The sequence below is a fragment of the Sus scrofa genome, chromosome 15 (genome assembly GCF_054392235.1).
Source record: "Sus scrofa isolate SSC_HxYL_T2T_F1_AM1 chromosome 15, Sscrofa_HxYL_maternal_Yorkshire_Landrace_v2.0, whole genome shotgun sequence".
NCBI classification, from domain to species: Eukaryota; Metazoa; Chordata; class Mammalia; order Artiodactyla; family Suidae; genus Sus; species Sus scrofa.
In genome coordinates this window covers 59,429,188-59,449,364 of record NC_139397.1, presented here as the reverse complement: position 1 = coordinate 59,449,364, position 20,177 = coordinate 59,429,188, and the positions used below count along the sequence as shown (strand labels likewise).

The 20,177-nt window shown below is 45.9% G+C and overlaps 1 protein-coding gene across 20 annotated transcripts in view; it reads right to left on the bottom strand.

Moving 5' to 3' along the window:
* The window catches only part of STOX2 (storkhead box 2), a 215,223-nt gene that overhangs the window by 5,813 nt on the left and 189,233 nt on the right, over positions 1–20,177 (bottom strand). For 10 of the 20 annotated variants that reach the window (XM_021075613.2, XM_085000954.1, XM_085000969.1 and 7 more), the window contains 3 exons: positions 11,805–11,957; positions 4,285–6,550; positions 4,077–4,125 (listed from right to left, as the gene is read on the bottom strand). In XM_021075613.2, coding sequence (XP_020931272.2) covers positions 4,119–4,125; positions 4,285–6,550; positions 11,805–11,957 — 2,426 coding nt within the window. In that variant the 3' untranslated portion in view covers positions 4,077–4,118. The remainder of the gene's footprint in view (positions 1–4,076; positions 4,126–4,284; positions 6,551–11,804; positions 11,958–20,177) is intronic. The other 10 variants (XM_021075612.2, XM_085000961.1, XM_085000959.1 and 7 more) reach the window with 1 other exon arrangement.

The following is a 20,177-nucleotide window of genomic DNA, read 5'->3' as shown; positions in this document are numbered from 1 at the left end:
AGAGAAACTGTTCATGGCATCTGACTTCCTCACCTCTAACACAGGGAGAGTGATGGGAGATACTACTCACTGAGTGACTCTGAGGAAAAAACAAGCAATGATGAAGAATTTGTACCCCAAAGAGCTAGACACACCTTAGTGACCTCTGTTGTACATCTGGCATCGAATGAATTAAACAGCCACTGTGGGGGGGCTGGGGAACCTATACATTACCAATGACATCTTTTCTACAGGAAAATGAGGTCCGAGGGGTCCCCTTTCAAACCAGCTTTCGTGGCACGAGTTTAACATGTATCGAGTCCCTACTGTATGCCAGGCACCGTGCCAGGCACTGTCAACACACGTCACTGCAACAGATCATCTAAGGGGGGAGCTATCTGTGCTCTGAGAAGCCTGAGACTGCCTCTCACCACCACCAATGTGTTAACAGTGATCAATATACACAGCCTTCCAGTGTCTCCAAAGGATATATCTCATTATTGCTGTAATACTGAGTACAGCGTGTGACAGTCCCAGGGAAGCTCTGGATAAGACGATGAAACAGTTCATGGAGCAGTAACAAGATTCTCAAATTTAAAATTTCTTCTTTTTTAAAAAGAGAGCTAATGGGGGAGTTCCTATTGTGGTTCAGCAGTAAAGAACCTGCCCCCTTTCCATGAGGATGAGGGTTTGATCCCTGGCCTCACTCAGTGGGTTAAGGATTGAGCTTGGCTGTGAGCTATGGTGTAGGTCACAGATGCAGTTCCGGTTTGACCCCTAGCCTTGGAACTTCCATATGTCATGGGTGTGGTCCTAAAAAGAAAAAAAAAAAAAAGAGAGAGAGACAGAGAGAGAGTTAACAGAGCACAACCTTAAAAAGAAGATGGCATGGGAAACAAATCTGACTAGGAACCATGAGGTTTGGGGTTTGATCACTGGCCTCGGTCAGTGGGTTAAGGATCTGGTGTTGCCCTGAGCTGTGGTGTAGGTCATAGACGTGACTCAGATTTGGCATTGCTGTGGCTGTGGCATAGGCCGGAGGCTGCAGCTCTGATTCAACCCCTAGCCTGGGACCCTCCATATGCTGAGGGTGTGGCCCTAAAAAGACAAAAGACAAAAGACAAAAAAAAAAAAAAAAAGAAAGAAGAAGATGCAGGATTTTATAGGCAGAAGAAGCGAACCAAGAGGCCCTGCAGGTCTTCCTCCAAGGTCCCCCTGGTTTTCATACTGTGTTTTTAGCGACTGGTTTTCAGCCTCCGATGTGGAACAGCAGGCTTTGCCTGTCAGGACTTTTCAACATTAGATCTCATGGCACAGTTTAAGTCTCTACCTGGTTGTCTTCTCAGTGCACTTGGTTCCCAGCAAAAGGGAATTGAAGAATTTTGGACATACGGCCAAACAGGACCCCTGGGCCAGCATTGAAAGCTGAGAATATAGAGACTACCTTTTTTTGGTCTTTTTTTATTTTGGGGGGGTTTGTTTTGGAGGTGGGGTGGGGAGCAGGTTGGATTTTCACTGTTCAGTGAATTACTGATTGCAAGACCTGAGAAAATGGCCCACTTAAGATTCCTGTATCTCTCAGTGGTGGAGGGGTATCAGCATGATAATATTATCTAGTGGAATCATTCCTCAAGCTAGAGAGTGAAACTCGCTCTAATACAAAAATGCACCTTCACAGACCATCCCCACACATCAGAAAGGCAACTGAGTGAATTCATGGAGCTGTGGAGAAAACAAAGTTTAAAAATAGATATAGAGGAGTTCCCGTCATGGTGCAGTGGAAACAAATCCGCCTAGGAACCATGAGGTCTTGGGTTCAATCTCTGGGCCCTCTCAGTGGGTTAAGGATCCAGCATTGCCGTGAGCTGTGGTGTAGGTCACAGATGCGTCTCCAATCTGATGTTGCTGTGGCTATGGTGGTAGGCTGGAAGCTATAGCTCTGATTGAACCCCTAGCCTGGGAATCTCCATATGCTGCAGGTGCAGCCCTAAAAAGTCCAAAAAAAAAAAAGGAGAGCTACATAGAGAAGAACTTTGTCACCCAGCTACTAACCAAAGGACATTACATATGAAAGGCATAAAAATAAGGAATTGTTCTGAGGATTCTCTAACTGCATGAAATTTCTGGGTGACCTACGTATTCCTGTAGAGAAAAGTCTGCCTAATAATAGTAACAGACAGGTAGCTCCTGCGTGAAGATTGTCTCCTCAAGAGGACCTTTATCTTCTACTATGACAAAGCATTTGACCTTGAGTGTATTATTAAAGATATGCAAGTCAGCTTACTTCAAGAAATAATCCCATCTGTAAAGTCCATTGATCTGTACTCCAAATTTAGAGATACTAAGATATATTCTGCGGAGAGACAGGTTCAACTATTACATGATCATTTCTGGTTATCTGCCCCCAGACAAACAAAGACCTCTCAATATTAGGCAGTGGTAGGGTTTTGAGTTAGACCCCACTAAACTACTCTCAATGTCTCCTTAGTAGCTATTTCTGGGGTATTGCGGTTTTCCCCTCCACGGAGATCCAGCAGCCAAGAGGCCATGTGAAGAGCTGAAAAGCGCTGTAGGAGAAGCACTGGGTAAGGAGAGGCTGTATAATAAGAAACAGTAGAGCAGAAGCTACAGCAAATGAATGACGCCTTCCACCAGCGATGGTAGTGAACTTCGACCATCAGTGACAGACTTTCAGTTAGGCTTACCCAGTATTCCCCACTAGGAAATCAAGAGGAAAAACAAGAACAGAAGAGGAAAGGAGAAAGAAAAGAGTATATAAAATAATTGGTATATAAATTAAGATTAGATTTGGGATTAAAATGTATTTAGCAAAAATTATTTCTTAGAACAGTCATTTAATAGGCTGGTAGTTTTCAGACTGAGTGCCAGGACTCCCTGAGGTCTCTTAGGGTCCTTGAGGGATGGGCAGAGCTGGGAGGCTCCTGGTCTCCCACCCACTGGAACCAGAGTGAAACAAACCTCAGAGAGGTTTGTTAAAGATATGCAAATCAGCTTACTTCAAGAAATACTCCCATTCATAAAGTCCACAGTCTGTACTTCAGACATAAATTTCCACACGTGTGTTAACTTGGAAAAGAAAGTTACATGACAATAATAATAATAATAGTAATAATAAAGAACTAGCCCTTTAAGAAATAACAAAGGCCTAATATGGGACAGATTCATGAATCCCAATTCTGATGTTGGGATGCTCTGTCCCCCGATTATCCAGAAATAGAGTGAAATGATTACAACATAACTAATTTTTAATTCTTAAGAATTAAAATAAGTAGATGAAGTACATAATCATCTCCCTTGTTAAAATGATAAATAACGTAAAAAGTTGGGAATCATGACTAATGGGAGATGTCAATCTCTCCCCAGTATTTCTGCATCTCAGAGTCACCAATCTGGAGTAGAATTTAGAAGAGGAATCAGGTCCCAAGGTGTTCTTGGAAGAGAAGGAAGAATTAAGGAGAAAAAAAGAAAGTTGCATAGGCGACCTTTTGCTTTCTAAACCCCTGAACTACTTCAGGGTGTTGGATGTGGCCACTGGGCATGTACACTCTCAGCTGTCAACCCTTTGCCGAACCCACTAAAAAGAAGGGACTGTGATCTGTGAGCCTAGACGGTGTCCATTCTGCAGGAAGAGAAAGAAAAGTGCTAGTATGTGCTTTGCTCTAGTGGAGCACAGGCCCTTCATCTTTCTGAGACAGGAACAGGTTCTAGGTGTCTGCAGAACTTGGGAGTGGTGAGAGAAAGGTGTATGAGAGTAAGGGGTGCAGGCTGACCTGAACTGGTAACAAGTTTCTAGATCCACTGGAAAGTTTCGATATGATAAACTATTACATTCACACTAGAGAGGCTTCTTATCCTTGACTCAATCAAGTTATTCCCAAGCCTCACCTCCCACCCTGACACTGACTACTCATTCTGCTTAAAAAAAAGTTACTATTTCTGAAGACCTTAAAAAAACAAAACAAAACAAAACAAAAAACACCTCTTCCTTGATCAGCGTGGTGGTAATATAAACATTGAAGGAAAAATACTGGGAAATGTTGGTCTTAGTTAGATTGGACGGGAAGGGGCCAACCCACCAGTCCAGATTGGTGATCTCTACAGCTGCAGAAACCTTTGTTTCAATTCCTGAAAAAGAAGTCAGAAACAGGTTGTTAACAATACTGCTCACACCACTCGGAACCCTCACTCACAGCACTGAGACTGAAATCAGACACTGTCTGCATGAGCTGCATAAAGCCCCAGGCCCCAGTGGGTGTATGTGTGTGCAGAGACGCCTCTCCCTACCGTGGGGAGTTGAATCCACTGTCCACCGTGATGCTGCTGCTGTCCATGCTGTCCAGACGTGCCGAATGGGTGGCTCTCTGGTTGCTGCTGCTGTCGGTTTCCTTGGGGGCAAGGAGGGTGAGGTTCTTCTCAAATTTCCTCTGCAAGTCTCTTTCCTTCTCCCTCTCCAGGAGCCACTGCATGGTGCCCACATCATCTCTGTTTTTCTCCTCCTCTGTGTTTTTGTTTGCCCCTTCCTCAGACTCGTCGTCATCAGAGACGTTGTAATAGTCGAAAGAGGCCTCCTGGTTCCCCCCAGACTCCTGCTGACGCTGGGAAGCCGGCATGGCTTGTGCAGCCGAGGTCCCCAGGGACGGCTCCAGTTTCTCGCATCGGCCTGGCAGTGTGTCCGCAGGTGTCTTCGGGTGAGATTTGAGGAGGGACAGGCTCGATTTGTGATAGCTGTTTACAGACAAGGTGCTGTGAAGAGGTTTGAACAGTGTGTCTTTGCTGAATAGCTCTTTCCTTTTGTCCAGGCTGCTGGGCTCGGTGCTGTGATGCTGGACAAGGCGTCCATTGGCGATCCCTTCAGCTCCGGTGCCCGATGTGGCTGGGCCTCCACCTGGCCCCTTTGGTGACTCCTCCTTGTGCCCCACAGGCTCCCTGGAAGAATGTGGGGCTTGCCTGTCTGACAGAGGCAGCTTTTTCACCCCTTCCGCCAGGGTCAGAGTGTCATGGTCCTCTTTATTCTTTCCCAGAGGTGATGGCGCCGTGAGCACCGTCTCACTGGAGGTGTTGCACTGGAAATAGTCATCAGCAGCCGTCTTTGCTGGACAGGAGTTGAGTTCCCCATAGGATGGCAAGGTCTCAGGTGGTTTGCCTGGCTCCAGGAGGCTACAAGCACTGGAAGGTTCCTTGCAGCCACTGACTATTTCTGGAATGCACACCTCTTTGTAGCTTGTGGACGAAATGTGAGCCCTTTGATGACTGACAGTCTGTGCAGGCCTTAAAGTACTGTCGTCAATGTAGGATTGGCTGGGGGTTTGGTCATCCTGGCTACAGCCTTCAGCCAGGTCCTCAGGTGTGCCCAGCGAGGAGGCCCCCAGGGGGCCTTTGGAGTTATCCATGGATCTGGACCTCTCCTTGGCCTTGTTGGATCTCTCGTTCCGGGACCTCCGGTCCTGGGTATGGCTGTGGCTTCGGTGCACTTTTGAGTGGGAGCTTCCCCTGGAAGGCTCAGGAAAAGGCATCTCAGTTCTCCTTTTGGCCAGTTCCCCAGACACGTCCCATTCTGGGGTCATGGGGAAATGAGACTCGATCACGTTGGCACTGCTGTGCATGATGAAGTTGTCACCTTTGTGTTCGATGATGAAGCAGCCCTCCCGGGGGGCCCGGGTCAGAGGGTCGCAGAAGTCATACTCTCTCTCACCCGGGATGTCCAGATGGGAACCATCGGACGGGTCGCCCTTGGACACTCGTGTCTTGCTGTGCGACCGAGACTTTCCGTGGGACTTGCGATGCGTCCTACTCTTTTTACTTCTTCCGCTGTGGTGGGCGGAGGACCCAGCTTTACTCCTATGTGCTTTCTCTTCTTCAAGTTTCTTCATCAGGGCCGTGTGCCTCATGACGTTTTCCACAGTCAAGTCCGGGTTAATACGCCGAATGATCTCCATTTCCACTTCCCGAGGGATAGTGGTCGGCGTATCCTCATCGCGCAGGGGCCACTCTTCGGGAGGAAACTGGGCGGAAAAATTGGCGAGCTGTTTGGTCTTGTCTTTTTTAAAACTGAGCCGGAATAACTTGAGCCCGAATTTTTTGGACTGCTTTTCACTATCTTTAGGTTTGGAGAGAGTCTCCGTCTTATAGGAGAAGTTGACAGTACTTTTGCTCTTTTCAGTGGGTGGCACCTGGCAGAGGGAAGGGGGGCAATACGGGTCTTTGCAGTCCTTGGCGGGCTTCCTCTGCAGGGTGGCCGCGTGCCCGCCATGCACATCTTCCCTGCAGCAGTGGCAAGAGTCGCAGTGGTTCCTGGGCAACGTTCTTTCCCTGACGCAGCCTGAGGCAGAGGGCGTGATGGTTCCGGGCTGGGGGGAGGTACACTGAGACCTGTCAGGTATCCTCTCGTCCAAATGGTACCATTTACTGTTAGTTCTTATGAGGGACGGAGTTATGAAATAAGTCTGTGGGGTGACGATGAAGTAGCCATCTGGAGTCGGGTAGATCTTCCTCTCCCGGACCAGCGTGTTCAGGGTGTGCCGGAGAATTTCTTGGCTTGGGGTGGGAACACCTGAAACCACAGGACACACATGTGAGAATGAAGAGGGGAATGTGTTGATGATTCCTGAGTTTGTACAGTCTGCCACAGACAATGTTTGTGCTTTCTCCCCAAGATAACCATGTCCAAGCCCTAAGCTCCATGGGATGGTGAGGGGGGCGGAGCCAAATTCAAATTTTTTTTAGCACCGCATCCACAGCACATGGACCTTCCCGGGTTATGGTTGAATCAGAGCCGCAGCTAAGGCCTACGACACAGTCACAGCAATGCCAGATCTGAGCCATGTCTGCAACCTCCAGTGCACCTTGTGACAATGCCTGATCCTTAACCCACTGAGCGAGGCCAGGGATTGAACCCGAATCCTCATGGATACTAGTTGGGTTCTTAACCCACTGAGCCATAACAGGAACTCCCAAAGGTGTTTATTAAGTGTAGCAGGAATCCTAATTTTCTCTGCTAACTCTTACGAATGTTACTACCTACAGAACAGGAAAATAGAGAAGCTGGGAAGAGAGAGAGATGGATGTTAGATGGAGTGAGAATGCTACTCTTGTGACAAAGCTTTATTGAACTGAATTGTTAAAGACAGAATATTTTTAAATGAAGGAGAAACATCTTACATGATATAAGTTTACAAGAAAAGACTTTTTCAATAAAAGCAATTACGGAAACAGAGTCGAAAGAGCCATGTTGGTATCAAAAAACAAATCTAAAATATAAAGAGGCTACAACCCATACTTGGAGTTCCTCCATCCATGCATTTATTTAAAGAGTAAGCAGACCTAATAAACCTCATTTTATAAATTACATAAAGGGCAACTAGACTTAACCATTGTTTAGGAAGTACTCTCCAACTGTGAAATCACCACCTTCAATTCTGAAAGTGACTATAGCACTGGTGAAATTCAGGTGAGAACTTCCTTCTTCTTGGCATAAGCCAGCAGGATAGAGGTTTTGTTTTTGTTTTCTTTTCTCCCAAATTCGTAACCAGGGTGCTCTAACAAATAACTAGTGAAAGTTTACATGCTCTACGTCTATCTGGTCACTGAATCCCAAACTACTGTATTTGCTAAGATAGAAATTTCAGAAGAAAATCAGAGATACTCACTTATACAGTGACTGATACTGTTCTCAAAGAGTTTTGTGTTAACATTTATGCACTGTCTACCTGAAGAGAGAGAATTAAGAATGTACACTCCGAGTTCCCATGGTGGTGCAGCAGAAACGAATCTGACTAGTATCCATGAGGAGGCTGGTTCAATCCCTTGTCTTGCTCAGTGGGTAGGGGATCGGCATTGCCGTGAGCTGTAGTGTAGGTCGCAGATGCAGCTCAGATCTGATGTTGCTGTGGCTGTGGTGTAGGCTGACACCTGTAGCTCTGATTTCACCCCTAGCCTGGGAACCTCCATATGCTGCAGGTGTGGCCCTAAAAAGGAAAAAAAAGAAAAAGAAAGTACACTCTTAGGAGAGTATACATTTTCTGGGCTGCAGTGCATTTGCTTTTTTAGTGTTCTCCATTCTTCAGTGCCTGCAAATTGAGGGTGATAATACTTCTAAAATTGACCCAAATGACATCATTTGGAAATAGGTCAGGCTGAGTTATACTGGCAATACTCAACTGTGTCTGACCCACAAAAATGGCAATTTCAGTGGAGACTGAGAGCTTGGGCTTCAGGGCCAGACTGCAGGATTCTGCTTGGTCCATCTGAATGCAAGGCCTTGGGGATTTAAGGCCACTTACCATATAAGCTAGCAAAGCAGTTCTTCTTTTAAGTACAAGTGACCCACAGATTTCTCTACAAAACATTCCAACTTGGTGATATTGTTATCAGCTGTTTGGCTGTGACCCACAACTTACTATTATGTATTTGTTATCTTCTTTTCGTTTTCTGTTTTACAGCCCAGTAATGGGAGATGGGTAACTATGTTTGGAAAAGCTGGGGGAATATCTCATGAAGCTACATAAAAATAGAGGGATTTTAAAAGCTGCTGGGCTTTAAGAAGAGGCTACGCAGGTGAAAGGCTAAAAAGGGACAGCCTTCCTTCACAAGAGCATTACACTGGGGTGGCCTCTGTCGCCTAAGGTGACTCTCACCTGGGATTATCTTACTACTGAAAGGAAAAGGAGTTGCCTGGAAGTTAACAAAGAAAGACACACAATCAGTCGGTGAAGAATATTCAGAGATAATAAAATGTTAGAAAATTTAAGATCATCTGTAGGTTGCAGGGGAGGGTTCATGTTAGAGATTTTAAACAGTACATGGAATTTCAAAACATGGTACAGCTGACCCTTGAACAAGGCTGGGATTAGGGACACGGAACCCCTTGCAGTCAAAAACCTGGGTACTGCTATCTCTTCCTCAAAAACAAAGGAATTGATCAGTGACTCATCCAAGGGCAAGAAGCTGAAATAATGTGGATAGAATCAGGACTCAAACTTGGTTCTTCTGATTCCACACATTAGGGAATATAACTGAACTGATTGCGAACACTTTCCCACACTTACTTAGTGATTTATAAAAGGAAAATACAGGTACTATGTTTATTGAAAAAAATTCACATGCACAATTCATTGCTGTGCTATTTGAAGGTCAACTATAATTAGAAAGCACTAAAAAGTGTGAAAAAAAATCACTGGAAGAGAAATATAAAGTCGCTTTGGGGCAATAGGAAAAGTGGGGAGACTCAATATGGTGGGTGACTAGTTTAGAAGTGGTCCTTCCACCTTCTCCCCATGGGTGGGCTACATGTCCCTATGCCTTGATTTTGAGTTTTGCCAGGCTGATTCTGGCCAATGAAATGTTAGTGGGTATGGCAGGACCAGAGGGCCGCAAAGCCCCAGGGCACCTGGGCTTGCTCTCTGGTGCCTCTGTCACCCTGATGAGCAGAATGGGTCCCCTTTTCCAAAGGGGATGGAGTACAGGTGGAACAGAGCCACCTGGCAAGGTCCAGCCTGGATCAGCTGACTCACAGAGAACCCAGTCTCACGAGCGGCGTAAATGTTCATTGTCATAGTTACTGATGTTCTGTAACTGCTACCCAGCACTTGTGTCAAAAGCTAATGAAGGCAGCCAGCAGCTCATAGACACTGATGTCTAAAGTCTCTTACAGGTCGAATGAAAAATGTGTCAAGTGTTTTTCACTCATTTTTTAATTTTTTTCTGTTTAGGGCCATACCTGCGGCATATGGAGGTTCCCAGGCTAGGGGCTGAACTGGAGATGCAGCTGCCGGTCTACACCACAGCCACAGCAACATGGGATCCAAGCCGTGTCTGCAACCTACTCCACAGCTCATGGCAACGCCGGAAACTTAAACCACTCAGTGAGGCGGGGGGCTGAACCTGAGTCCTCATGGATACTAGTTGGGTTCATTACTGGCTGAGCCGCAATGAGAACTCGGTTTGTCACTCATTTTTAATGTAAGCTGTTTTAATCTAGGGACGGGTTGAGTTCAATCCAAGTTGGCAAACCGATGGCCCAATAATGTGTTATATTTGACCTGCATGTCGTTAGCATACACATGTTAAAATATACACACACAGACACACACAGACACACACAGACACACACAGACACACACACACACACACACACACACACACACATTGTTACTATGTAAGGGAAGTCTAGAGACCGCAAAGTGAATTTCCAGACAGTCATAAAAAGTTAGGAGGAGTTCCTGTCGTGGCGCAGCAGAAACGAATCTGACTAGGAACCATGAGGTTTTGGGTTCTATCTCTGGCCTCGCTCAGTGGGTTAAGGATCTGGCGTTGCCTTGAGCTGTGGTATAGGTCGCATAAGCAACTCGGATCCTGTGTTGCTGTCACATAGGCTGGCAGTTGTAGTTCCAATTCGACCCCTAGCCTGGGAACCTCTGTATAAGCCTCGGGTGCGGCCCTAAAAAGCAAAGTAAATAAATAAATAATAAAAAAAAGTTGCACTTCTTATTTGAAAAAAAAAAGTTAGAAGATTTGGCTGCCCTGGCAGGGTTCTACATTTGGGGCGGAGGAGGGGATACCCTACACTGAGCTGAGTGTGAGCTGCCTCTCTTGAGACAGGACACAGAATTCCCTACCGTTCCTAACATCTCCTAGCACTGGAGGCATCAAATGCCATTCATACAGCATGTGGACTATTATCTTCTTTTAAAAATATTTAAGAAAAAAAGAATTATTTTTGTTTCATTTTTTCTTTTACAATAAAGTCATGAAAAAAACCATCATTTGAAAAGGCAGATGTACCCCAATGTTCACAGATTCATAATAGCCAGGAAGCAAGCAGAAAGTCCACTGACAGAAGAATGGATAAAGAAGATGTGGTACATTTATACAATGGAATACGAGCCATAAAAAAAAAAAAAAAGAAATAAGGCCATTTGCAGCAACATGAATGGACCCAGAAGTTCTCATACTAAGCAAAGTTAGATGGTGAAAGACAAACATCATATGATATCCCCTACACGTGGAATCTAAAAAAAGGATACAAATGAACTTGCTTGCAGAACAGACACGACTCCTGAGACTTTGAAAAATCTATGGTTACCAGAGGGGACAGGTTGGGGGAGGGCGGAATGCACTAGGACTTTGGGACTGGCATATGCACACTGAGGGATATGGCACAATTTGCCAACAGGGACCTGCTGTATGGCACAGAGAACTTTACCCAATATTCTGTGATAACCTATGTGGGGAAATAATCTGAAAGAGAATGGATGTGCGTACATGTACAACTGAATCACTTTGCTGGACAGTGGAAATGATCAACTCTCCTTCAACAAAGCTTTAAAAAGAAAAAAGGTCAGACGAATACTTTATCAAATAGCATATTCTTACAACTCAGCAGGCCATGACACAAGCATTCGAGATATGTTTATTTTGGACATTACTCTCTGTGTAGCTGAATCCCTTAGGACTCAAATTTTCAGTTGTTTCTGACTCAGTTCCATCAATCAAGATGTTCATGTACTTTAAGAAGGTTGTGTTGCAAAGGTTAAAAGGAATTGTGGTTGTTTTCCACAGAATTCTTCCTGGATTCTGATTTAATCTCCTTTCCTCAGTGCAAATTAAAAAATACTACAGCTGAAGAAGGCAAACTATTTTTGTAGTTAACACTGGTGCCTTGACTTGTAATTACAGAACTGAGAAAAGTTACTGGTCAGTTTTGGCCAAGAGTGTTTTCCGGTTGTATTTATAACTGTCCATGTGAAGTCCCAGAACCACCAGAACACATGTCCTTTTGGAAAGCGCCTTGTTCTTTCCGTGTTTACCTGGGAAACAGGTGGTCAGGTGCTCCATCAGTGCTTCTTGGGTGACAGGTTTTCTTGCAGAGTTCATCGCGGAGATGGCCAAGCATAAGATTTCCCCGAGTGGGATAAACTGAGATTGACTGATGGGAGACATACTGATGGGCGATACATCACCTGCGGAAAAGACAATTTTCAAAAAGTGGTTCATTAAGACCCAGCCAGCTGTCACGCACACACCTTCACACACGCGCCTCCTGTGACTCTCACCTACTCCCTGGGCTACGAATGCAATCAGCTCTCCACACTGCAGTGTGTTACAGTCACGTCCGCTCTGGTGGAAAGACTTCCACAGAGGCTCCCATCGCCTTGACAAAGAGTTGCCTTTCAAACCCAAGATCACGTTTAAATAGACTTAGTGGTGAAAGGCTTGCAACAGGGAGCTTTTTAAAGTGATTACTGGTTTTATGAACTTGGAGCTGATTTGCTTTGTAACCGTCATGCAAATATTGACAAATGTGTTTGTGGTAACTTGAGGATTCATTCATTCAAATTCATTCATTCAAATGCTGGGTGCCCTTTGCACATCAGGCTTCTGCTGGGGGCTTAGGATTCACCCGGGAAAGTGAATAAGCCCCCCTTCCACGAACATCTCTGACCTCAAGGAGTTTCTGTTTAAGTGGAGGAGACAGACAGACGGAAGTCCACTGTGCACCAGAGAAGGCTGACTGATAAACTCTGGGGCAGAGAGGGTAGGGCAATGTACACCCCCTGGAGGTGAGGATGAGGCTTAAAAGTGAGAGGTTTCACCAGGGTCCTGCAGCCTGAACCCAGTGGGCTCAAGTAGGAGTGTGCCCGGTGGCTGGGAGTCACAGGGTATTTTCTGGGGTGCAGTAGAGATGGGGGACAGATATGTAGGGACAGCTATGAGCAAAGAGCTGAGTGCCCAAGGCCTTCATCCTGTGCAGGGTGGTGAGCCAGAGAAGGAATTTAAGGAATGACAAACTCAGGTGGGAATTTCAGGAAGATGACTCTGGTGGCCACGTGGAGGATGGACTTGCCATCCCGGAGGGCTGTAGCCTCCTGCACACGCCTGCATCCGACAGAGCCAAGGCAGGCAGAGGAGGCTGCCGACCCCACAGCGACAGGCCGACAGGCCCTCAGAGAGACGTCAACAATCAAGGCACACAGCTGTCTTCCTTTTGCCCTCTTCTCATTGTCACAGTGGGCCATTCCAAGTCATGTTCCAAGGAAGGATCCCTAGCATCCCCCAGAGAGGCTTCCGGGGGCAGGGTGGGTTGTCCCCCTGCAGCGGTAGGGGGAGGGCAGGGAAATCTGCTCCTCCTGACATCTGGGTGCCACCTGTTTCCTACTTGGGGTTCTGTAAGGTTTCACTTAGAAAGGGGGGAAATTCTCAGCAGAGCAGAATGTCTGCAAGCTTCTCAGCTTCTTTCTCTTTTTTCCTTTTCAGGGCTGCACCCATGGCACATGGAGGTTCTTAGGCTAGGGGTTGAATTGGCGCTTCAGCTGCCAGCCTACGCCACAGCTATAGCTTATGGCATTGCCGGATCCTTAATCCACTGAGCAAGGCCAGGGATCAAATCTGAGTTCTCATGGATCCTAGTCAGGTTCATTACTGCTGAGCCACAAGGGAAACTCCCTGATTTCAGTCTTGTAATAAACCACTGTGATAGCAAGAAGTGGACTGGGGTCAGCCTGTGCCCCTGAGCAGCACCCTCTGGGAAGGTATCTGGGAGCTCTGAGGTGGACCAGCCTCCTGTGCCCAGACATGATCCCTAGCTAGATAGGGGGACTCCTGAGGCCCTTTGGGAAAGAAAGTGAACCCCGCTTGGATGGGCTGGATGAGCCAGGTTTTTTTTTGTCTTTTTGTCTTTTGGGGGCTGCACCTGTGGCATATGGAGGTTCCCAGGCTGGGGTCTAATTGGAGTTGCAGCTGCCAGCCTATGCCACAGCCACAGCAATGCCAGATCCAAGCTGCATCTGCTCCTACATCACAGCTCACAGCAATGCCGGATCCTTGACCCGCTGAGTGAGGCCAGGGATCTAACCTGAAACCTCATGCTTCCCAGTGGAATTCATTTCTGCTGCGCTACGACGGGAACTCCTGGATGAGACATGGTTTGATGGATGAAACCAGGTGGGAATGAAAACCACCAGGTGAGGGGGCACGTCTAACAGGTGCACCAGGTGGAGCAGCAGGAGCCCAGTGTCCAAGGTGGAAGCCTGACCACCACCCCCCAACCCCCGCCTCTCTCAGCCCAGCTCAGTCTGATGCTCCCCTCTCTCCTGCATTCCTCGGGGCCTCAATCAGCTCTGCCGTAGCTCTCATACCCTGCAAGATGGGTCTGAGAAGAGGGAGACAATTCCCCAATGGCCAGAGGGAGGGGGATACCCACATCCAGAAAAGGAGAAGCCAAGCAGAGGTAAAAGTCAGCAGAAACCAGGAACTGGCCTAAATTAGAACCCACAGATTGCTGGGGCCTGTGGGATGTGAGAATTATAGACAGATCGCTGAGAGATGCTTGCAGATTTTTGGTGGGGCAGCAGTGAATGGAAGCTAGAATGTGGAATTTCAGGCTCTTTCTGGGGATGGGAGTTTCACTGTGCTGGTGAAGCTCAACTCATCTTGGTGACTCAAAAATGACAGAATTGTGTGGGCTGGGACCATCTCGGTGGGCAAGCTTACTACTGCCTAGAAGAGTGTATTCAAATCTTTTGAAAACTGTTGTACCTTTCGTTCAAACAAAACCTTATTCAAAAGGCGTCTGTGTGAATGATGAACTAGCGGTGCGGGTAAGATGCAGGCGAGGGGGAAGTGTGGAGCTACTCACGTTCAAATCACCCTCCCTACGGTGGCACAGCTGCTGCCACACTAAAGATCTCTCCTGTGAATCCTTCTCTCTCCCCCCACCTTCTACAGGAGAGGATGAGGGGCAGGGAGGCTGGTTTCCTGAGGAGTTGCAAGATTGGCCAAGTGGACCACAAAATTACCTAGAATGATTTTACAAGTCAGAGGGAGAGGAAAATGGGGGGTCAGTGGACAAGGGGGGAGCTCAAAGCATGATCCAGTGCTTTTGGATCTGTGTTATCATTTGGGAGGTGAACACGTTCTAGAATTTTCCTATCATAATTAAGGATGTCTCAGAAGACTAAAGATACAAATGTACCAAATATGATTTTTTTTTAAATGCAGGTCTGTTTTCTGATTTTGTATAGGTTAAGGAGCTTGAGTTCTCTATACAAAAGAAATGACTATTATCAAAATTAGCTAGCTTAGGTCATGCTCGACCTTTTGCTTTTAGCTGAGATTTTTTGTTTCATTTAACTAACAAATACCGAAAGTTTAGCCATCTTCTAAGTTAATTTCTTTTCATTCATTGCAGCCAGTTGCAGCCAAGGGGCGGGCATGTTTTAAGTGCCTTGGAAATTCATTAGCATTGAAAAAGCTCAGTTTCACTATATTACCAAGTGTGTGCAAGACATTTTTTGTTTTGTTTTGTTACAGTTTTTGTTTTTTGACCACACCTACATCATGTGGAAATTCTGAAGCCAGGGACTGAACCTGAGCTGCTGCAGTGATGATGCTAGATCCTTAACCCTGTGCCACAAGAGAACTCTCTGTACAAGACTTTTTAACTCAGACTAGAAACCGAATGGAATTTGGATGCTCTAAGTGACTATCTGCATGTCATCTAGTTTTTATACTGCACTAAGATCAATTATTTTCCACTCCCATCCCACCCCTAGCCCCACTGGCCACCCTGTCTCTTTTATGCCCAAATCCTTCCTGGATTGCCTTCCTCCACCCCATCTCCAGTGCAACCCCTACCCCATTCCACCATTACCTCTCATCTGGCCCATTATGATGGCATGATGACTCCCAGCCCTCCCTTCTACCCGGCACTCCTTCTCCACAGACCAGCCAGGCCTTCTAGAAAAATCTAAAACACGCCACTTCCCTGCATGAGATCCTACAGTGACTGCCTGCTGCTCCTAGAAGGAGATCAGAACTCTTCACCAGGACTATGATGGCCAGAGCAGGGTCTGAGTCTGTCCACCCACCTCTGGGACCACCCTCCCTCCCCACCTCCTCTCTCAGCAGGCTCACAATCTCCTCTGGTCTTTGAATGTGACAAGCTTCTCCACTCAGAGCCTTTGCCTTTATTGAGCCCCTGCCTGGGATGCTACTGGCACTGATCTCTCTAGGAAGGGCTCCTTGTCCTTCTCTGGGGCTCCAATTTAGGGGCCTCCTTAGGAGCCCTGTGCAGGGCGCCTGATCTAACACTGTCCCAATGCCACAGCGCACTCTCCCTCTTGTTACCCAAGACTGTGGTTTATAATAAGAAATATGTTTGCAGAGTTCCTGTTGTGGCTCAGCAGGTTATGGACCCAAGTAGTATCCATGAGGTTTGACCCCTGGCCTTGCTCAGTAGGTTAAGGATCCAGCGTTGCTGCAAGCTGTGGTACAGAGCAGACCTGGCTCAGATCTCGCACTGCTATGGCAGTGGCTCTGATTTGACCCCTAGCCTGGGAACTTCCATATGCCGTAGGTGCAGCCCTAAAAAGCAAAAAGAAAAAAAAAGAGAGAGAGAGAGAGAGAGAGAGAGAGAGAGAGAGAGAAAAGAAATATGTTTGATCTTCAGCCCCATATCCAGCACAGAGCTCCTAAAACCCGTGGAACTTCCTAAGTGATGTGAGAAATCAAGGTGTCTTGTTATGTGAGTGAGGTGACTTGGACCAACACCTGAGGATGGGCCCATAGCCTAGAGAACCAACCATGTGGTTAGAGGGTTGAAACTTTCAGCCCTGCCCCTGACCTCCCAGGAGGGAAAAGGGGCTGGAAGCTGAACTGGCATAGTCGTCCACGGCCAATGGCTTCATCAAGCATGCTTTGGTAATGAAGCCTCCATAAAAAACCCAAAGGGTGGGGGTTCAGAGAGCTTCCAAGGTTGCTAAACATGTGGAAATCTGGGGAGAGTGTTGCACCTCAAGAGGGCATAGAAGCTTTGTGCCCTTCCTCCTCCCTGCCCTGTGCATCTCTTCCACCTGGCTCTTCTGAGCTGTTCTCTTAAGACCCATAAGCTGCTGTAGCAAATTAAGTGGACCCAAGGAGGAGGTCATGGAAACCTCCAACGTACTGCCTTTCAGAATCACAGGTGACCTGAATCACAGGCTTGCGACTGGCACCTCAAGTGGGAGGGCGGCGAGGGCAGTCTTGTGGACTGAGCTCTGAACCCGTGGGATCTGATCCTTTCCAGGCAGATGGAGTGGAACTGGGGCGGGTTGCAGAACACTCAGCTGATGTTGGAGAACCTCTGGTGGAGTGAACGCCCCCCTCCTCCACTGGGCGTGGTCTCAGGGTCTCAGCAAGTCCTTGTCTTCACTCTTTGAGTGTGTGCACGTGTGTCTGCTTGTTCCGGTGTTACTGTCTGTCTCACCCACTAGAAGGAAACATGAACCCCACATTCCCACTACGTTCTCAGAGCCTAGAATAATGTACCAGACACCCAGTATATGTTTCTTGAATGAATGAATATCCACTTTTAACATTTTAATCCAACGAATTGCTCAGGGTATTTAAAGCATTGTGATTTTATCATATATTTTGCTAAATAATTGCAAAATAAACAAAAAATTTAATAAGAGACCAAATACACTTGACCATGCAATTTCTAAGACTGCCGCTTCTAACTTCTCCCCAAACACAGCAGTCACTACAGAAAAAATAATCATATTTTAAGCAAGGTGTAAGACAGGCATTTAAGATCTATACAAAAAGAATTACAGGTATCGATCAACACACCATAACACATTATTCAAGTTTACCATGATTTTCTGTGGATCATATATCAGATCTACTCAAGGAGCCAACTGGCCATTCTTAAAATATGCTACTAGAAAATCTTTCCAACAACTGGACCACATTCATGGTCAAAGAAGAAAACAAGGGAATGTAAATACCACTAAAATATTGTTGGTCACCATAATCTATGGAAACTACCACATTCTGCATAAACTATGAATTGTGACCTGTCTATAATTTATAGGCTAGATGTCTCTATTGTCAGAATTAGTACTGAACACATTCATAAAGAAAAGTCCTGTAAAAGTTCATAACTACTTTGAGGGCTAACCAATTCTTGCTAACAGCTATAATTCTGTCCTACTGTTCTAGAAAGAAGGGGTAAATAGGTTTTTATTTCAGCTTTATTTTCTTACAAACATCCATTTAAGTACAGTTCTCAGGGAACATCTGTCAAAGCCAAGATCATTTAGGGAGAACCAAGCACAGTGCCTTGGACAGAGTAGTAAGCAATCAATTACTGCTAAATGAATTTCAAATGTGAGACGACATGACAGTATTTCAATTCTAAGCAAACTTTTCAGATTTTATTTATTTATTTATTTTGTCTTTTTTCCATTTCTTGGGCCGCTCCCGCGGCACATGGAGGTTCCCAGGCTAGGGGTCGAATCGGAGCTGTAGCTGCCGGCCTACTCCAGAGCCACAGCAACGCGGGATCCGAGCCACGTCTGCAACCTACACCACAGCTCACGGCAACGCCGGATCCTTAACCCACTGAGCAAGGGCAGGGACCGAACCCGCAACCTCATGGTTCTTAGTTGGATTCGTTAACCACTGCGCCACGATGGGAACTCCACTTTTCAGATTTTAAAAGCCTTTAACATGAGATTTCAAATATCTCAGTGAATATTTGGACATTACTTTCATTTAAGGAACTAGTCAGCTGAGAAGCATGAGGACAGAGATAAATGTGACTGGTGGGGCTGAGATGAGCGGAAGATGAGGACGCAGCGCTAGAGGCGGGAGGGAGCATGCGCAGGGCATGAAACAGTGCGCTGCGCTGGAGCAGCTGGGGGCGTGTTTTGGCACAGCTGGAGCATGCTGGTGGTGGGATGGAGAGAAAAGTAGGAGCCAGATCCTGGTTGACCAGGAGGCTGAGATCTTACCCTCAATGCTGGAGGGAACCGTGTGTGTGTTTATACAGAGGAAGTACATGACATGTTTGTGTGAGAAAATCACTCGTGCAACTGTGGGGAACAAACTGGTGGCTCTTACAATCTCCAGGCAGTTGACAAGGAGACTCTGATTTCTGCCTGTTGAAATCAGATATATGCTGACTTTCTCTGTATTTTTTTTTTTTTTTTTTTTTTTTTTACCTTCTACAGCTGGTGACTTCCACCTTGGAAATACATTTATCACACACACGCATTTTTACAATTTAACCCATCAATCTATTCTCCCTTCTAACTTCTGGAATTATTTCAAAAAATGCTCTCTTGCATAACTCATCCTTCCAAGAAATCTATTTGAGTGTCTATTAGATACCCCAAACCTTTGGGCACTCGAGTTCCAAAACTGTTCCTATCTTGGTTCTATTTGTATGTGTGTGGGGAAGTACTTTAATAAAGCTCTGTCCTCTCTGACTGGTCTTCTGTCCATTTCCCCCACAGTCACTAATTGAGGTTCTCTGTACTCCCTAACTTTCACACATGAGGGGGGAAAATATAACTAAGAAGATGTGATTTCCATGAAGAAGTTTTCTGAAGAAGCTTACATTCATCCTTCTCAGGTGGTACCTAAAAGATACCTGCCAGAAAAGCAAACACAAATCTATTTCCTTTTGTCTTCAAGAACCCATCCTCCTACAACTCTATACAAAAAGGAAAGCCATAATCTTTCCAGGTGAACCACACCACAATAAGCTACAACCTCGAAAGTACCAGAAATCCACCTTCTGTCTTAGCCTTCTTTAAATACTCTTTTTTTCAAGCACCAGCATTCCATTTGAATTATCCCATTTGCCATTTTTTAAATTTTCTTTTTCTTTTCTTTCTTTTTTCTTTTTGCTTTTTAGGGCCCAACCCATGGCATATGGAGGTTCCCAGGCTAGAGGTCAAATCGGAGCTACAGTTGCTGGCCTATGCCACAGCAACATAGGATCTGAGCCACGTCTGCGACCTACACCATAGCTCACAGCAATGCCAGATCCATAACCTACTGAACGAGGCCAGGGATCGATCCCACAACCTCATGGTTACTAGTCACTACAGTGGGAACTCCCTGTTTTCCATTTTTATTCTGTTTTCCATCCTAAATGTCACTGTACTCTGTACTCTGGATCGAAGCATTACCTTTGACCTGAGATGAAGTTTGTGAACCAAGGTAACCTATTTACAAATGAAGTTCTGAAACTACTCATTTATCATTGGGAAATTCCCAATATAAAAAGATATTCAAGAAATATTTTTATAAGTACCCCATCTCTTGCAATTATCACTCTACATCTGTTTCCTCATCTGTAAGATGAGGGTTTGAATGACATGATTTCAAAGATTTCTTCAGGCTCTCAAGTT